The sequence below is a fragment of the Symphalangus syndactylus genome, chromosome 8, assembly GCF_028878055.3.
Source record: "Symphalangus syndactylus isolate Jambi chromosome 8, NHGRI_mSymSyn1-v2.1_pri, whole genome shotgun sequence".
NCBI classification, from domain to species: domain Eukaryota; kingdom Metazoa; phylum Chordata; class Mammalia; order Primates; family Hylobatidae; genus Symphalangus; species Symphalangus syndactylus.
The window spans coordinates 145,472,999-145,492,397 of record NC_072430.2 but is presented as its reverse complement, the minus strand read 5'-3'; the positions used below and the strand labels follow the sequence as shown (position 1 = coordinate 145,492,397).

General features: G+C 52.1%; 1 protein-coding gene across 1 annotated transcript in view; it reads right to left on the bottom strand.

Moving 5' to 3' along the window:
• SNED1 (sushi, nidogen and EGF like domains 1) overlaps positions 1-19,399 on the bottom strand; it is a 99,223-nt gene that overhangs the window by 31,480 nt on the left and 48,344 nt on the right. Inside the window, exons 10-22 of the mRNA XM_063645424.1 lie at positions 19,133-19,237; positions 18,765-18,878; positions 17,975-18,091; positions 16,109-16,225; positions 15,825-15,941; positions 15,514-15,627; positions 14,913-15,086; positions 5,349-5,462; positions 4,525-4,638; positions 4,100-4,213; positions 3,349-3,462; positions 2,727-3,023; positions 393-576 (exon numbers count right to left, since the gene is read on the bottom strand). Of these exons, the coding sequence (XP_063501494.1) occupies positions 393-576; positions 2,727-3,023; positions 3,349-3,462; positions 4,100-4,213; positions 4,525-4,638; positions 5,349-5,462; positions 14,913-15,086; positions 15,514-15,627; positions 15,825-15,941; positions 16,109-16,225; positions 17,975-18,091; positions 18,765-18,878; positions 19,133-19,237 (1,795 nt within the window). The remainder of the gene's footprint in view (positions 1-392; positions 577-2,726; positions 3,024-3,348; positions 3,463-4,099; positions 4,214-4,524; positions 4,639-5,348; positions 5,463-14,912; positions 15,087-15,513; positions 15,628-15,824; positions 15,942-16,108; positions 16,226-17,974; positions 18,092-18,764; positions 18,879-19,132; positions 19,238-19,399) is intronic.

The window sequence follows — 19,399 nt, the reverse complement described above, 5'->3', positions numbered from 1 at the left end:
GTTGGCGACCAAATCACAGGGGTCCACTGTGGGACTGAGCTTGGGGCTGTTACCATCTACCCTTGCTGGCCGCTGCTCTCTGAGGGGCCAAGTCACTCTCGTGATCTGTGTGGAAAGTGTGCCCCCAGGTTTTCAGAGCTTTTCCTGCTCTTTTTGGACACTTTAAAACACTATCAAGGTGTATCCTCCCTTGGCAGCCCTGATGAGGTGAGGCGGGAGTGAAGCCTCCAGGGTCTGAGGCTGGCTCACCTGAGACCTTTGCCTCCGCTCGGGTGAGGAGTGGCAGGTGCACAGTCCACACACAGAGAATGTGCCCGAGACCCGGGCCCCGTGTCCCCGAGCCCCCACCCCTGCCCTCACCCCAGCCCCATGCTCTGGGTGTCCCTTCTTACCCAAAGGTGAACCTGTCCACACTCCTGTCCACATCGGTGGCCTGGTCCCTGAGGGCCTCAGGGTGGCGGATGGACACGCGGACCCCACTGACGGTGGCATGGTGGATCCTGTGCAGGACCCACTGCACTGAGATGGTGCTAGCCGTCACATTGGTGACCTCGAAGCCTTCCACAGGGCGGGGTCCTAGGGGGAATGGGCTGCTCAGCAGGTGCTGGCCCCTCCTTGCTCCTGGGGGAGTGAAGGGTCTCAAGATGAGACCAGGCCTGGGAGGGTACTGGGGGCCACAGAGAGGTACTGGAGAGGGTGTCCCATCAACTGCTCAGGGGACTCGAGCTGAGTGGGATGCCCAGGCTCTGGCCTCCAGGGCTGACAGCTGCAGAACCCGCTGTGGGCCAGCCTGCCTTACCAGAGGCAGGGGTCTTAGTCTCCATTTAGATGTGGCAGTGACATGGCAGGGGATGGGCCGGAGTCCCTCTGAACATGAGTAACCCAGACCTCCCCTCTTGTCTGTGCCAGTTGACTATTTTGGTCTAAGAGCACACATCTGGGCCTGGTCTGGGCAATGCTGTCCTAGGAGGACGGACACACAGAGCTCCCAGCGACTGCAGGGAAGGGCCCACTTGTGAGCTCCGCTTCCCGCCCAGCCAGTCTACTCCAAAGCTCGAGTGCCACTGCTGATGTGCCAGGCAGAGCCCAGAGGGCAGCGCTCAGCTCCTGGCAACTCAGCACCCCGGTCTGTGGACAGCAGTCCCTTCCACCCACCATGGCTGGCTGGAGCCCCCACTCTGCAGCAGGCAGGGTGGGCTCTGTCTTCACTCCAGATACCTTCCGAGGGCAGATCTCACATGCGGCAGCCTCGCAGGTGCTTCTTCCTAAAACAGCCCAGGCGAGCCACCCCCACTCGGCCCCTGGCAGCTCCTGCTGACATCTGCTCAGTGCCACCCTCACGTGTGCCCAGGCTCCCCACTGGCTAAGGTGTGCTGTGTGTCCTTGCTGTGTTGGAACTCCAGCCCCTTGGTGGTCAACTCCTGCGGGACAGGCCCTTGTGGGCCTCTGGGTGGGCTCAAGCTGCCCTGAATGCCTTCTCCTGTCCCTCAATGCCCTTGGCACTGGCATCAAGCTGGGGCCCAGGTGTGGCCAGGAGGCCTTCCTCCCGTGAGAGCCGTCAAGCTCCTCTCCGCCTACCCGCCATGCTACGCATAGGTTTCACCAAACTCACGTGGCCACCCCGCGGGGCCCTGCCAGGTGCTCGGGCCTCCCTGAATTCCTGGCCACCCACCCATCCATCCATCACGCCACTTCACAGCAGTCCATGCTCTCAGCACCTTTTCCTCTTTCCTCCAGCGTCTAGCACCCCTTCCCCATTCTTGCTCCTGTGTCTGGAGGCCACAGGCATGTTGGGTGAGAGTCCCATGGCCCCATGGCCCCGCACCCCACTTGGTTCCTGCCCAGCCTGTTCCGAGATCCCCTGTGCTCTAGCTGATGCGGCCAGGCTCCGTGGAAGGCCAGCCCTCTGCTTTCTACCGGCCCTGGCCCTGTCTGTCCACCGCCGTGTTCTAGGGCTCCTTTCTCCTCCCCGGAATCCCTCCCAGCAGCAAACAAGCCCACTAAGCCCTGACACCTTCCCTAGAGCACTCAGCATCTTCTGCTCCCCGACACGGCAACAACCCCACAGGCTGTGCACAACCCGGGCCTCCCCTGCTCTCTTGGCGGCTCAGGCTCTGAGGAGGCTCCTCCTAGGACCCCTCCTCAGGGGTCACATCTGGTCACAGCTTTCAGTGCCAGCTCCAGTGGAGGCTCTGGGTCTGTCATTCCATCTAAGGCCTGCCCCACGGCTCTTCCCGATTGAGCCACGGATGCCTCCTCTTAGCACATCCGAGCGCCTACATAGCCCTGTGAGCAGGTGCCTCTTTCAAACTCTCCCCAGGCCTTCAGAGCACCCCAGAGTCCCAGCCCCTCCAAGCCCACCCCCGCGGCCCTTGTCTCCCACACTGGCTCCTTCTAGGGACCTTTTGGGAAGCCCCCGTTCCTCCCCAGTCCCACTTCCTAGCTCCATGCTTGGGGGGTTGTGCTGCTCCCACTCTTGGCTCTATTCTATGCGCCCCAATCCCACGCCTGTATCTTGTGGACCCGAGGCCACTCCCGCACAGCCGTCTCCCGGCGCTCTTGTCTGCAGCAGGGTGCTGCCTCCAACCCCCAGCTCAGCTGTCTGTCTTGCTGCTGGGAGAACTAGGGAGGTGGACAGCATGACAGCCACCCTGCAGGTGCCGGGGCCAGCGCTGCCCTTGAGGGACAGGGGCTGGGCAGGCACGGCCAGGCTCGGGGACACTCACGCGTGCGGGCCAGCAGCATGGCAGGCCTGCTGATGTCATTCTTGTTGTTACTGTTGCGCTTCACCGAGAAGACGGAGATGTTGTAGGCCCTGCCAGCCGCCAGAGCCCGGAGCTGGTGCGAGGAGCGGGTCCTGTCCACAAAGTCCGTGCGGCGGTAGGAGCCGTCGGAGGAGACGTAGGTGACCGCGTAGCCATCAAGCATCTGCCTGGCGGCTGGGCCGTCGGGCGGGTTCCAGGAGATGGAGAACCCGGCCTCCTCCACTCTCTCCATCTTGAGAGCCGTCGGTGGGAAGAGCTCTTCAGGGTTTGGGTCAAAACAAGGGGAGGGGACTGGTCAGCTGTCAGCCATGCACGCCCGGCTCCCGTCGGCAGCTCAGTCGGGTCTGGCTCTTGGGTCTGACACAGCCATCGCTGGCAGAGCCCTTCTTTGTCCCTGGCCACGGACCTCCAGGACAGTCATACTTTTGAACGTGTGACAGTGTCTCAAGCGCACTGGAGGGTTTTATCCAGGGAGGGGCCTGGGCAAGCAGCGGCCAGATGCTCTGCCCTTGGGGACCGTTGGGCCCTCTGGGGAGAGGGGACCCCCCACAGTTCCCTCACCGGAGGTGCCCTCGCCACCCACCTTTGGCGCAGTCCTTGCCCGTGTAGCCCACTTTGCAGGTGCAGCTGTGGGAGCCGTTGCTGGCCAGGCAGTAGCCACGGCCCCCACAGGGGCTGGAGAAGCAGGGGTCACTCACTGAGGGGAGAAAAAGTGGCAGTGTGTGTTGGGGCATGGCCAGGGGCCCCCGCTCCAGGCGGACCCTTGCTCCTGGGGCACTGGGTCCCTCCTGCGTGGGTGTGGAGGGGCGGGGGGCACAGGACAGCTACTGCCTCCCTTCGCTTCTGCCACCTCCACTGCCCTGCGGGGCCCAACCCAGCAGCTCCTCCACCCTCCACAGCTGAGTGCCACCAGCTGGACTGGCTGAGGGGAGGAGACACTGGACCAGGACAGGACAGGCCACCACCCCAGTGACAGTCCTGCTTGAGGAGGGGAGGTCAGTGGTCAGGGAGGCCTTATCAGGAGGTATCCCACTGGGGGCTGATTAGGGAGAATGTTCCAGATAGAAGGACAGTGAAGGGCCAGACCTGGGTGTGCAAGAAACTTGGCCTGTCCGAGGGCAGCAGGGCCTGTGTGTGGACGTGAGGCCCCACCCCTGGGTGTGTCCTTGGGTGAAGAGGGGTGTCCGGGGGGTGAGCGCAGGAGATAGGGATGTTTAGAAGGCACCATTGTGGGACCAAGGGAGACAGGCGGAGGGCCACTGGCCTGCAGCCTGAGAAGGGGCCTTCCGAGGCAGCGGGCAGAGCGCGGGGAGCAGATGGGCTTGCCGCCCTACCTGTCTCGCAGTGGTAGCCGAAGAAGCTCTCTGGGCAGACGCACAGGTAGGCCCCGCCGCCGCTCTCACACCGGCCTCCGTGCTGGCAGGGGCTGGAGTCGCAGGCGTCCACCTCTGGAGAACACCCAGAGAGTGGGCCCAAGCCGCAAGAGGGGAGTCTGGGGGAGGGAGGAGAGGACAGCGGGAAGAAGGGAAAGGAGGAGTCTAGGGGCAGAGGCCAGGAGAGAGGGGCAGTGGGCAGGTCCCACCCCTCAGCCCTCCCCAGCACCCTCACCTCCACCCCTCCCTCCCAAGGTGGCCACAGCCCTGGGGGTCCCTCTCCCCAGGTGGCCTGCCCAGCAGGGAATGTGGGGATGCCCCACCTCCTCTCTGATCTTCCAGAGGCCCAGGCTCTGCATGTGGGGCCCACTGGAGGGAGCGCCTACCTGTCTCACAGTGGACTCCGACGAAGCCTGCAGGGCACCGGCAGACATAGGCCCCCGGTAGGTTCCTGCAGGAGCCTCCATTTCTGCAGGGGTGAGCTCGGCACTCATCCCTCTCTGCACAGAGAAGCGGTGTCAAGGGTGTTGCTGGCTCAGGTCCGAGGCGCCTACATGCCCCCAGGATTCGGTGCATTCCCTGGGGCTTCAGTTACCCCTTTCCCAGCTGGGAGTAACTGCTCAGGACGTGTGCTTTTCCTTCCATCAGCCCCACATCCACCCCTCCTCGGGAAGCATGCTACCTCCACTGCCTGCTGGCAAAGCAACACCTCCAGGCCATGCCTTCCTCCAGGCCACCCCACAATGGGAGGCTCCCCAGGGCCATGACTGGGCACGGCTCCCTGGGCCTTGCCCTCCCTGGAGCCTGCGTTTCTTTCTCAGGCTTAGAGCCCTAGCGAGGTACAAGGGTGTGCAAGGCTCATGGGGCAGGCCTCCCCTCCCTCCACTGGCTGGCAGCACCGACCAGGTGTCAGAGACGGTGACCTGCCCTCTCCGACGCCCACCTTCTCTGCACCCTGAGGCCAGGCCAGCATTTCTCAGCTGGGCTCTCAGTCTCCCCTGGGGAGGTGCAGGAAGGGATATTTGTAAAATCTTTGTCTTGGGTGTCAGAGCTGGCAGGGGCCCGAGAGAGCATGCAGTGGCCACCCTGGCCATCCAGACAGAGACCTGTCCAGGGATCCAGACACAGAACGGTCTGGGGGACCCAGTGCCTCAGGCACATGGCCAGTGTGCTGGAGCTGTCACCCCAGCGGGGCCAGGGCCCCTCTTACCCAGCTCACAGTGGGCGCCCTCATAGCCTGTGCTGCAGAGGCACAGGTACCCAGCGACACGGTCCTGACAAGAGCCCCCATGCAGGCACGGCTGAGACCGGCACTCATCGATTTCTGAGAGGAGAGAGCCCAAGAATAAAGCAATGTGGCCACGATTAAGCCAAATTAAGATGCACATAAACTAGTTCTGAGGGGCCAGACAGAATTCGATGATATGTCATCAGTGCTTGGAAAGGCCAGAGACCAGGGCTGAATATCCTTGGAGTCGGGGCAGGGCAGCGGGCCTGGGGCTCAGTGCCTGGCTGTGCCTGTGAAGCGACAGGGCAGGCTCAAAACCACCCCCAGGGCTCACAGAAGACGCTATGGGACTTACTTCCAATGGTTCAGGCCGACAGGACAAAGGCCTCAGGGGTTTGACAGAAAATGTCTCATGTCCTATCTTGCCATTTCAATGTGTAATAGTCACCTATGAAACCAGTACATCTGGGACAAATCTTAGTTTTAAAAGATTCACCACAGGTTTCTTTTAAAGCGGGAGTTGTGCTCCTGAATTTAAATGTTTATTTTTTTAAAGTTTAATTTTATGCTTAAAAAGTAAATAAATGGTAATGACTTAGTGACGTCTGGGACTAGCACCCCCCCCGGCAGCCAGAATAGTGAATGTGCTCGTCCGACCGTGCACCCTTCTCTTCCCTTGTGATAAGAATCTCTGGGTTTATCATTTCCTTGTCTTTTAAAAATTAGGTTTTCTGGCAGTAAAATAAGTAATTAAAATTAGCTTAAAATTTTATAAATTGCCTAAACAATAATGAATTTGTTTGTGTTGTCTATGAACTTTATTCGTAGTACATCATGATATATATTGTCTTCTCTCAGCATTATAACAAGAAGAGAACTCCACACCATAGGTCAGTGTGGTTCATAGATTTTCACTGCTGAATAACATTACATAGTGTGGTTATATCATACTTCACCCATTTTCATTGGCTAGGTCTTTGGGTTGGTTCTAGACTTTTTCCTTTTTTTTGTTTTCTTTTTTTTTTTTTTTTGAGATGGAGTTTTGCTCTTGTTGCCCAGGCTGGAGTGCAGTGGCATGATCTTGGCTCACCGCAACCTCTGCCTCCCGGGTTCAAGCGATTCTCCTGTCTCAGCCTCCCGAGTAGCTGGGACTACAGGCGCCCACCACCATGCCCAGCTAATTTTTGTATTTTTAGTAGAGATGGGGTTTCACTACGTTGGCCAAGCTGGTCTCGAACTCCTGACTTCGTGATCCACCTGCCTCAGCCTACCAAAGTGCTGGGATTACAGGCATGAGTCTATGCCCAGCCTAGACTTTTTGCTTTTACAAAAAATGTTGCTGTGTATATTCTTTCCCATCTCCTGGTGCAGACATGGAAGTTTTTCTTAGGTTTGTACCCAGAAGTGCAATTGCTGGGACACAGTTGATGCAGGCAGACTGCCGCATTGTTTCCAAAGTGCTTCTAGCGATTTACACTCTTGCCAGCAATGCATAAGAAATCTTGTTGGTCCACATTCTCACCAGTATAGGCTTTTCAGACTTCTGAACATGTGCCAGCTGAATATATCTCATTGCACTTTTGATTTGCATTTCCCTGATTACTAATGAAATAGAATATTTCTATGTTTGTTGGCCTTTTGTATCTCTTCTTCCATGAAATGCCTATGCATGTTTTTTTTCTGTTTTCCTATTAGGTTGTTTTCTCATTGATTTATCAGAGTTCTCCATGTAGTCTTGAGACTATTTATCTCTTCTCCCACTTTGTAGTTTATATTTCACTTTCTTAAGGTTTATGGATTTAGGTTCCTAATTTTCATATAAAGTATGTTCATTACTTCTTTTTAAATTATTTTTGTGGCTTAAGGAGTCTTCCACTACCCCAAAGTCAAAAGTATATTTACCTATATTTTCCACACAAAATTATATCTTTTTTGTTGTTGTTGTCGTTGTTTTTTTGAGACAGGGTCTCATCCTGTCACCCAGGCTGGAATGCAGTGGTGCAATCACAGTTCACTGCAGCTTTGAACTCTGGTTTCAAGTGATCCTCCCACCCCAGCCTCCTGAGTAGCTGGGACTACAGGTGCACGCCACTACGCCTGGTTAATTTTTGTTTATTTTTGTAGAGTTGGGTGTCTCTCTGTGTTGCACAGGCTGGTCTCAAACTCCTGGGCTCAAACAATCCTCCTGCCTTGGCCTCCCAAAGTGCTGGGATTATAGGCATGAGCCATGTGCCTGGCCCTGTAGTTTTTTTTTTTTTTTTTAAAGAAACATTCAAGTCTTTAATCCACCTGGATTTAATTCCTGTGTATGAGAAATAGAGAACCAATATAATATTTTTCCAAGTACAAAACCACTTTATTGCAGCTCTCATAAATATTTTCTCATACACTTTTGTATTTCTTTCTTTTAGAAGTTTATAGTTAGGGATGGGCGCGGTGGCTCACGCCTGTAATCCAGCACTTTGGGAGCCCAAGGCGGGTGGATCACCAGAGGTCAGGAGTTCCAGACCAGCCTGGCCAACATGGTGAAACCCTATCTCTATTAAGAATACAAAAATTAGCTGGGCATGGTGGTGAGTGCCTGTAATCCCAGCTACTCAGGAGACTGAGGCAGGAGAATCGCTTGAACCAAGGAGGTGGAGGTTACTGTGAGCCGAGATTGTGCCACTGCACTCCAGCCTGGGTGAGAATGAGATTCTGTCTCAAAAAAAAAAAAAAAAAAGTTTATAGTTTTAGCTTTTACATTTATGTTTATAGTTCCTTTTATGCATTTAAAAATTTATCATGTTTTTGATGCTATTAAAGTAACACTTTCATTTCAAAGTGTTCACTGCTACAACAGGTTCTGTATACTGACCTCGTATCCTGTGATCTAGTTGAACTCACTTGTTAGTTCTATAGCTTCTTTCGTAGAATTTCCTTAGGATTTTCTATGTATACAATCATGTTATCTCTAATTCTTCCTTTCCTTCCTTTTATTTCCTTTTCTTGTCATCTGGCACTGTCTAGGGCCTCCAGGACAACGCTGGGAATACGCACTGAACGGACACCTTGCCTTGTGCGGATTCCAGGTGGAGTCTCACCACTGAGTACGCTGGGAGCTGAGGTTTTTCATGGATGTCCTTTATCACGTTGAGGAAATTATCTTCTACTCTTAGTTTACTAAGAATTTTAAATCACAGTTGAATTTGTCAAATAACTTCCTGCATCTATTGAGATATATAGTTTTCTCTTTCATCTCCTAATATGATGAAGTACATTGATTGACATTAGATGTTAGACCAACCTGTGTCCTTGAGAAAAGTCCCACTTGGTCATGGCTGTATTATCCTGTTATGTAGTACCGAGCTTGACTTAGTGATATTTTGTTTGAATTGTTGCGTCTATGTTCTTGAGAGATGCTAGTCTGTAACTTCAAATTTTGTAGTGTCTACGTCTGGTTTTGGTATCAAGGTGAGTTGAGAAGTTATCAAATGAGCTGGGTATCAATTGAGTTTGGTATCAAATGATAAGTGTTCTTCCCTCCTACATTTTCTAAAAAAAATGTAGCTCTTTCTAAAAGAGGTTGTACAAAGTTGGTATCATTCCTTTCTTAAACATTTATTTGGTAGAATTCATCCGTGACGCAATCTGACACAGCTGTTCTGAGGAAGGTTTTTAATTACAAATTAAATGTAACAGATATAAGGCTGTATATGTTTTCTATTATTCTCGTGTCAGTTCTGGTAATTTGTCTTTCAGGGTGTCCGTTTCCTTTGAATTGTCAGATACATTGGCCTAGAATTGCTCATCGTGTTCTCTTGTCCTTGAAGTACCGGTAGGATCTTTAATGTTTAAAGGACCCCACTTTAAACAGGAGGTAGGATCTCCTTTTTCATTCTGATCTTGCTAGATTTCTCTTCTTTTCTTGATCAGTCTAGCTAGGGTTTATCAATGTTAATGATTTTTTTTTTTTTTTTTTTTTTTTGAGACAGAGTCTTGCTGTGTCGCCCAGGCTGGAGTGCAGTGACGTGATCTCGGCTCACTGCAAGCTCTGCCTCCTGGGTTCACATCATTCTCCTGCCTCAGCCTCCCGAGTAGCTGGGACTACAGGCGCCCGCCACCTTGCCCGGCTAATTTTTTGTATTTTTAGTAGAGACGGGGTTTCACCGTGTTAGCCAGGATGGTCTCGATCTCCTGACCTTGTGATCCGCCCACCTCAGCCTCCCAAAGTGCTGGGATTACAGGTGTGAGCCACTGTGCCCGGCCCAATTTTAATTATCTTTTCAAGGAAACAGCTTTTGGCTTCATTTATCTTTCTCTGTATCTGTTTTATAATTACATTTTCTAATTGCTGGTTGCTGATACGTAAGCACATAATTAATTTTGTTGTAATCTATATCCACTAAACATGTTACATTTTATTAGGCTTTTCAAAGAACTAATTTTGGTTTGTCCTTTCTTTTGTATCTTGGATCTCTACTTTATTAATTATGGCTTTTACCTTTATTCCTCTTTCCTTCTACTTTTTTCAGCATCTTTTGGTATTTTTTTTCCTAACTTCTGAAGTCAGATATTTAATTAATCAAGTTTGAAATTTTCTTCTTTTCTAACATTGGTATTAACGTCAGTTTCTTAATTTTTGCTTTATATATATTGACATTATTGTATTAGATGCTTGAATATTTATAATAATTGTATCTTCTTCATGAATGGAACCAATTATCATTGAGAGACATCCTCTCATTCTTAATGCTTTTTGTCTTATAATTTTTTTTGATCGTAATATAGTTAATACGCCAGCTTTATTTTGATTTGTATACACCTATTTTTTCCCTTCACTTTCATTCTTTGTATAGTCTTATGTTTTAGGAATGTCTCTTATAAGAGTGCTAGCTTGTTTTATACCACATCTGGCAATCTCTCACCTGAAGAGTTAGTCCATTCATATTTGTATTTTTTCTATCATAATTCTTTCCAATCTTAATATTTGCCATGTTTTTCTGATTACTTTTTTCTCCTTTTTGGATAGTGACACACGTTACCATGAAATCTGATAACTCTCCCTTCTCTTAACTGGGTTTATCTTATTATCTTACTTCTTTCAGAAAAGGACACTTTTTTTGCTAAGTCTCTGAAGCTGTGTTTGAGAATATATTTTTTATGGTATCACATTTGAATAACGATTTGACTGGATAAAGATTTTTAGGTATTAAGTTTATTTCTTAATTTTTAATTTTTTAGAGACAGGGTCTCGCTGTCCCCCAGGCTGGAGGGCAGTGGCATGATCATAGCTCACTACAGCCTCCAATTCCTGGGCTCAAGTGACCCTCTCACCTCAGCCTCTTGAGTAGCTGGGACTACAGAAGCATGCACCATGCCTGGCTCATTTTTAAAGTTTTTTGTAGAGTTGGGGTCTTGCTATGTTGCCCAGACTGGTCTTGAACTCCTGGCCTCAAATGATCGTTTTACCTTGGCCTCCCAAAGTGCTGGGATTATAGGTGTGAGCCACTGCGTATGGCCTATTTTTATATATATATATTTTGAGATGGAGTTTTGCTTGTCGCCCAGGCTGGAGTGCAATGGCGCAATCTTGGCTCATTGCAACCTCCGCCTCCCAGGTTCAAGCAATTCTCCTGCTTCAGCCTCCTGAGTAGCTGAGATTACAGGTGTCTGCCACCATGCCCAGCTAATTTTTGTATTTTTAATAGAGATAGGGTTTCACCATGTTGGCCAGGCTGGTCTCAAACTCCTGACCTCAAGTGATCCTCCCACCTTAGCCTCCCAAAGTGCTAGAATTACAGGTGTGAGCCACCGCACCCAACCTATTTCAATATTACTGTTTGGGATTTGCTGAGCTTTTTGAATTTGTGGGTTGATGTATTTCTTTGTTTTTAGAAAATATCCAATTATTATCTCTTCAAATATTCTTTTGCCCATTCTGTCTTCTATTTCTGGGACTTCAATTATGTGCTTGTTTGCCTGTTTGATATTGTCCCACAGATCTCCGATGCTGTTTTTTTAAAAAATTCACATATTCGGCCAGGCGTGGTGGCTCACGCCTGTAATCCCAGCACTGTGGGAGGCCGAGGCAGGCGGATCACGAGGTCAGGAGATCGAGCCCATCCTGGCTAACACGGTGAAACCCTGTCTCTACTAAAAATACAAAAAAATTAGCCGGGCGCGGTGGCAGGCGCCTGTAGTCCCAGCTACTCGGGAGGCTGAGGCAGGAGAATGGCGTGAACCCAGGAGGCGGAGCTTGCAGTGAGCTGAGATTACGCCACTGCACTCCAGCCTGGAAGACAGAGCGAGACTCTGTCTCAAAAAAATAAAATAAAATAAAAATTCACTTATTCAGAATTCCTAATTCATTTTTAAATTATTTTTTCTCTCTGATCTGCGGTTCAGATAACTTTGTTGTCCTGTCTTTGAGTTCTATGGTTTTTTTTCTTCCATTGTATCCATTTTGTTGTATCCATTTTGTTAAGCCTATCCAATTTATTCATTTCAGCTGGGCACAGTGGTTCACGCCTGTAATCCCAGCAGCTTGGGAGGCAGAGGCAGGAGGATCTCTTGAGCTCAGGAGTTCAAGACCAACCTGAGCAACACCATGAGATCCTGTTTCTACAAAAATAAATAACAAATAAAACAATTTATTCATTTCGGATATATTTTCAGTTCTAGATTCTCTATTTTGTTACTTTTTTTCTCTGCTCAAATTCTCTATTCTCTCAATCATTCTGCCTCTCTTTTCCTTTTTAACATAAAGAAAATTTTAATGGAATTTTAAAGTCTTTGTCTAAATTCCAACACTTGGGTGATCCGTAAGGTCTTTTTCTATTGATTGTTTTTTCTTTAGATTATGTGTCATAATTTCTTGCTTCTTAGACATAGTGTGTATAAGAACAGTGGAAATCAAAGTAGAAAATTTCACACTAGGATGAACATACTGTATTCTCTACTAGGTAGCAAGGTTGAGTAGCTGACCTGTGGTATCATTAGGAGTTGAGCTGGGTTGGGGCTAGAGCAGTTTTAAGTAGTTTCAGCTCAAGATTGGTTTTAAACGCTTGAGGATTTGAACAGGCCTCTCCCTCCAGGTAGACTTGGAATCTAATCCTTGTGAGACTATCAAATCTTCTGCTTTACAGACCAGCCCCTGGCTTCTCATGCATTTGTAATGATCCTGTGGGTGAGACCTGGGAGGTGCTGAGAACTTGCTCTCTGTATTTGTGGCTTCTCTTGATTTCAATGCATTGTGCTTGCCCCTGCAGCATGACAAGTTTGGCTGGAGGATGAAAGCAGCCAACAGCCTCAACTTCTCTGCATCCTCAACTCTTTGATAGGTTAAAAGATAGGATTTCATAGGCTTCATGGTGTTCCTTTAACATTACAGTGACAGTGGTGGTATTTTGTGACTGTCTACATCCTAACCAAATGGATCTCTTCAGTATTTAACAAAATTCACTATCTTATGTCTGATATTGCTGTTGAGAAGTTTGATGTCAAGCTGAGTCTTGTTCCTTTGTACATGACCTGTTTTTCTCTCTGGAAGTTAAAACTTTTTCTGTTTCTCGTATTTTACTATGATGTGTCTGGTGTTTGTTTCCCCTTTGCTCCTGTTTGACGTTCTGTGGCCCTTTTAATCTGCTGTTCATCTGGAACTCTGGGAATTTAACTCCCTAGCCACTTACACTTTACAGTTTTGTTTTCTCTTCTTCTTGGGCTCTGATTATCTCAGCTTTAGCACACCTTCTACCCTCTATAGCACCAATATTTTCTTTTTTTTTTTTGAGACAGAGTCTTACTCTATCACCCAGGCAGGAGTTCAGTGGCATGATCTCGCCTCACTGCAACCTCTGCCTCCCAGGCTGAAGCGATTCTCCTGCCTCAGCCTCCCGAGTAGCTGGGATTACAGGCATGCGCCACTACACGCAGCTAGTTTTTGTATTTTTAGTAGGGACGGAGTGTCACTATGTTGGCCAGGCTGGTCTCGAACTCCTGACTTCAGGTGATCCACCTGCCTCGGCCTCTCAAAGTGTTGGGATACAGGTGTGAGCCACAGCGCCTGGCCCCAACATTTTCTTTTTTATTTATCTTTCCCTGCTTCTTTCTGGAAAAGTTCTTCAAGCTGATCTTTCAACTCACTTACTCTTCATCTGCATCCATTTATAAATTATGTCTGTTATTTCAACTATTATAGTTTTTAATCTGCTTATTCCCACTTTGTTTTTAAAATAATTTATCGATCCTGTTTTGGATGGCCAATGCCATGTTTACTTTGTAAATTTGTCACAGTTGTTTTATACCGTTAATCCATTTTCTTTTTTTGTATGAGATGGGGTCTTGCTCTGCCACCCAGGCTGGAGTACAGTGGCAGGCTCATGGCTCACTGCAGCCTTGACCTCCCAGGCTCAAGTGATCTCCTGCCTCAGCCTCCGGAGTAGCTGGGACTACAGGCATGTGCCACCACGCCCGGCTAATTTTAAAATTTTTTTGTAGAGATGAGGTCTCCCTATGTTGTCCTTGCTGGTCTTGAACTCCTGTGTTAGTCTGTCTTCTGCACTTCTGCTTCCATTGTACATATTTTCTGGACTTTTATTATTGTTTTCTGAGGCAATCGTACTTTTCAGGTGTCTCAATATCCTGGCTGGTTGCTCATATTCTCTGAGGATATCGGCTTCTTATCTGGCAACATATGGGGGGGAAGTAGCACTGGGAGCGGGGGTCGTCTCCAAGACAGTCAGGAGCTCACCCTGGGGCTTGAAATCCCAGAAGGAAAGGAGGGATGCTTGAAGCCAGGTGTTCCCAGAACCCTTCGCCTGAGGCCACGCAGGTTGGCCTTGGCTTTGCGGGACATGTGGGGGACAGCGATGGGCTTATGTGCCCCACTCAAATCTGGGTGCTGTCACCCACTGTTCCTAAGCTTGTTTTAAAATCCTTGCTTCGTAAAAACTAGCTCACATCATGCAGACTTTCTGATGGACAGTTTGGACTCCTCTGGCGTAATGCGATGCACCTGCAGGGTGTTAATGTCCCTACTTCTCCAGGGGCTTCGGTCAGAGGGGGCCATGTCTCTAGGCTGTGCACCCCCAGCTCCCAAGCCAGACAGGGGTGGGACCTCGGTGGCAATGCTCTCTGGAGCAGCACTCCTCAAATGGCTGCAGGGGGAAGGGGGATCTTGTTCTGATTCTACAAGTCTTCAAGGGGCCAGGAGTAAGAGGTGGGTCCTGAACCCATATCTGGCTCTTTAGGACTCTGCCCCTGGGCTACCTCTTGGCCTCAGCTACTGTACCTGCAGAGTGGGTATTTGGCTGTTTGATCCCCTGCTCTGGGCTGCTCTGAGGACGAGGAAGCCTTTAGTGAATGGCCCAGAGCAAAGCTGACTGATCATCACCACTGTCACCCCAAAGTCTACATTCACAGACAGGAGACTGAGGGGAAGAGGGGCAGGACCAGGTCAGAGCTGGGCATCCAGGCTTGGGCCTGCAGCCCCTGTGCTCCTCCACATGGCCAGGGTGAGGAGGGTGTGGGCCCCACCTGCCCCACCCCAAGGGCCCACAGAATCACCGAGGCACTGGGGAGGCTCGCTCCAGACACCATGTGGCTGGCAGACCCGGACACGGCTGGGGACGCTCAGGCTGTAGCCGCGGTCACATGCATACAGGGCCACTGCGCCCAGCCGCGTGCCGTTGAAGCGCAGTGTGGCGTGCTTCACCTCCTCTGGGGGGCCGCAGTCCACCTCTGCAAGGCACAGCAGCCTGTCTCGCAGGGTCCTGTGCCTTCCTGGTCCCTCCCCACCGCTCTGCCTCTGCCCGACCCGGCTGCAGGGCCCAGGGATGTCCTGCTCCCACACTGCCCTTCGCCGGGGAAAGGTGCCTCGACTTCTGGGGCCTGGTTGCCGTGATACGTGTTTCCTTCTTCCCATTCCTGCCTTGCCCAGCTCTGCAGGGATTAGCAAGAAATCCCCACTTGACCCCCCCTGGCCATCTCACCTGCCTGGCACTGGCGTCCCATGTACCCTGCTTGGCCCCCCTGGCCCTCTCACCTGCCTGGCCCTCTCACCTGCCTGGCACCAGCATCCCATGTACCCTGCTTGGCCCCTCCGGCCCTCTCACCTGCCTGGCACTGGTGTCCCATGTACCCTGCTTGGCCCCCCCGGCCCTCTCACCTGCCTGGCACCGGCGTCCCATGTACCCTGCTTGGCAGTGGCAGAAGAAATCCGTGCCTCGGTCCTCGCAGGTGCCCCCATTCACACACGGGCTCCGGAAGCAGGGGGAGGGGGCTGCCAGAATGCAGGAGGGTCCTGGCCACTGTGTCTTCCCTGAAGGCTCTCGACTGCATGGGGCATCCCGCCTCCTGCACCCAACTCCACCTCCTGTGCCTCCAGGGCCTGGACCAGCTCTGCCCACGTGCCTGTTTTCACATCTGCAGAGAGGGTTCACCCCTGGCCACCCTAGCCTGGCCTCCCACCCACCTTACCTATCTCGCAGTGCCTCCCGGAGAAGCCTGGGGGACAGTCACATTTGTATTTGCCAATGTAGTGGAAGCAGGTGCCGCCGTTGTGACAGGGGCCAGAGGCACACGAGTCTGGCTTCCCTGGAAACAGAAGCCAGGTCAAGGGTCACAGCCCACTGCCCTTCCCAGGTTCCCCAACATCCCAGAGCTGGGGCCTCTTCATGAGAAGCAGACCCACAGCTGGCAGGGAGGGTGCATCAGGGCTGGCCCATCGTTCCTGCCCTCCCCCCTGCCCCTGGGGGCCGCACCGATCTCACAGTGCCTCCCAGTGAAGCGGTAGGGGCAGCTGCAGTGGTACTCGCTGCCCGCCTCCTTGCACGTGCCCCCGTTCCGGCAGGGCCCTGAGCTGCACAGGTGTGGCCGGGCTGTGTGGAAGGACAGAGAGGCAGATGAATGGGGCCAGGCTGCTGGCCCCACAGAGCCACTATACCCTCCTGGCATCTCCTCAGTCCTCTGGTGCTGGTGGGGCCTTCTCGACTAAGCCCTGGGGCCCGGCCGCAGCGGGGGCCAAGCAGGTCCGCACACATAGTGGGGGCTGGGGTGGGGCTCGCAGGCCGGAGACCCCAACTCAGTCACAGGTGGGCCCTTCCTGTGGAGAACTGGCGCCAACACTGCAGCAGGCGCAGCAGTCCCTCCCTCCTGCACACGGGCATTCCCCATCTGACAGGAAGCGGCTGAGTCTCATCTGCCATGACATCAGGGTCCCCAGCAGTCAATCTGGATTTCTGTGTGTTCTGTACCTGCATTGGCATTGCCACATTTTCCCTGAGTCCTAACAGTTCCTGGGCCCCCGAGGAGCTCAGATGGCTGGGCCTGTGCTTGAGGCAAGCACATATTTAAAGGTGTCTGCTAAACCAAGCACATCTATCCTGCCACCTTGACAATCACACTGTCAAAGGTCCAGTGAGGAGCACCAAATCCTTGGACCCCTGGGTGTTCTGAGTGGCGGGAGGGGCCTGCCCTACTGGGCTCACTCCTCTCCTGCCAGCCCTCCCACACTGCATGTCCAAGCTCTGGCTGCCCCATCCCTGAGGACAGCCATCTTTGTCCCTTCTGTACTCCCTTTAGGGTCAGAGGTGTCCACATTGGTGGCCCATGTGCTCACGGAAGCTGGGATGCTAGGGGAGGGCTGTGCAGTTCTGGGGCAGGCACAGAACCTTTAGGGCAGGGACACTGGGTACTGGCAGTCTGGCCTAGTGAGATGTGGGTGCTGGTAGGACCCCCCTTGGGTGCAGTGGACTTCATACCACTGGCAGGTGTGAGCTGGAGGAGGGCCAGAGTCAGCTCTGGGCAGGGCCCATGAGGGGCCTCAGGGTGGTCCTAGGAGTGTGTTGAGAGAAAAAGACCTCGTCAGAGCTTGCAAAGAACCAAGCAGTTGGGGTCTTCTCTTTGGAAACCTGCTCTACCTCTGCTGCAGGGGTTGGGGTAGCTATGGGGTACAGGGCTCAGACTTCAGGGTCTTTCCCTCAGGGACAAGGAACAGAGCAGGGGAGGGGCCATGGAAGGCTCCACACCAGTCCAGGCTGTGGGGGTGCCTGGGGCTGAGCCCCTGGAGAGGTGCCAGGCCACTCTGCGGTCAGGCAGCCCCCTCTGGGCACTGGCCACTGAGATGCCAAACAGGTCTGGGGGTCACTGATGGGAGTCCCAACTGTTGCTTCAAACTGCACGAAGGGACGGTCCTGGGTGGGGCCTGGGGGGGACAGCTAAGCCTGCAATGTGCTTACAGAAGGACACTTCTATTCTCAAGCGACTAAATGTAATAAAATTCGACATTTTCCATGCTGAATTAGATTGCAAAATCCTAGGAAATTTTTAAAATAAAATTTGATATAATGATTCTAAAATCTATTTGGAAAAATGCTGAGCAGGCAATGAAGCCTATTTTCAGAAGAGCAAGGTAATGACCAGCAGGCCTGGCACTGGTGCAGATCGGAACCGTCCAAACAGTGAGGTGCTCACCTCTAAACACACAGAACAGAGCAGTACATCAGGCAAGGCTCTAGACGAGGTCAGCAATTCGCGAAACAAAGAGAGACTAGCAGAGAAGCAGGACCGCGGCCTGCGGGCGCTCTCCAGGGTGCTGACGCCGGCCCGGACGCCCCTGCCCGCCATACCTTTCTCGCAGTGCTTGCCGTGGAACCCGCGCGGGCACTCGCAGGTGTAGGAGTCGTCATGGGCATCGCAGGAGCCTCCGTTGAAGCAGGGGTCTGAGTCGCAGGGTGATGGCACGGCTGGGGGCAGGGGGCAGAGGGTGGTCCTGGAGCCTATGCCGCATCCGTGCGGGCGGCAAGAGGCTGGCGGGCACCTTGCCTGCCAGGGTTACCCTGACATCCTGTCTGGAATCAAGGCCACTTAGAATACACTCTGTGGGCATCTTGATTCCTCAGAGTGGGCTCTAAGGCCCCTCCCTGGAATTTCTCTTTTTCTCGATTTTAGCAGAACTCACCCTTCCTTCTACGAGGTAGGACTGAGCTGTGATACAGAAATGCCTTCCTGTCATCACTGCCAGCATCACGTCATTATTCTGTATAATTATACATGATGCAAGTGATTAACCATCTATACACTAACAAACGTATAGTAGTGATACATATAATTACACATGCCTAATTATGTATGCATTCAGTATTTTAATAGCTTGCGCTGGGGCTTAGGGAAGATACCACATGGTGTTTGTATACTTGCAGAAGTGCTTTTCCACCTGTGAGCTTACTCCACTGGGGAAGAGGGGATGTCCAGCCCCATATTACAGGAAGGCTATTGAGAGAGGCTTTCCCAGGTGCCAGCTCTCCTGATAGTCAGAAGGGAAGAAGGGACTCTGGCCTCTGCCTGCCTCACCCACCACTTTCCCCCTGGCTTCTGTCCAGGCCCCCAGCCCAGCAGGCTCGTCCCCGAGCTACTCACAGTGGCTGGCATTGTGGTCAGTGTGGCAGACGCAGAGGTAGCTCCCGCCGTGCTCCATGCAGTAGCCCCCGTCTGGGCACTGTGTGTTCATGTTGCAGGGCATGGCTGTGATTTCTGGAGAGAAAGGAGGAAGCCCCAGCCCATATTCCAATATCTTCCAGCAGACCTCGAGTCCTTGTCCAGGATGGGGCTTCCCAAGACCCAGTGGCCCCAACAGGTTCAGGCACTCTTGTGGCCAGGCCCTTCTGGAGGGGGGTAGAACCAATGGTGGACAGTCTGGACCTGTGGACACCAGCCCAAGCCACCATTCATTTCCCGGTTATGAGGATGCTCAGGGACAGGGCAGGAAGGGTGCCCTGGGCACCTACCAAATTCACAGAGAAGCCCAAAGAATCCCGGGGGGCACTGGCAGAGGGTGGTGTTGGTGCCCAGGCATCTGCCTCCGTTGCGGCACTCACAGTCATTGGGGACTCCTGCCACGAAGAGAGGGAGGAGCCTCCCATGTGGGGGCGCAGAAAGATGGCACCCTCGCTCCAGACCCTGCCCTGCTCCTGGCCAACTTCCCATACAAATTGCAGTGGATGCGCACTCACACGTTTCTTCTCAGGGCGTTTCCTGCATGCACCCACAGGAAG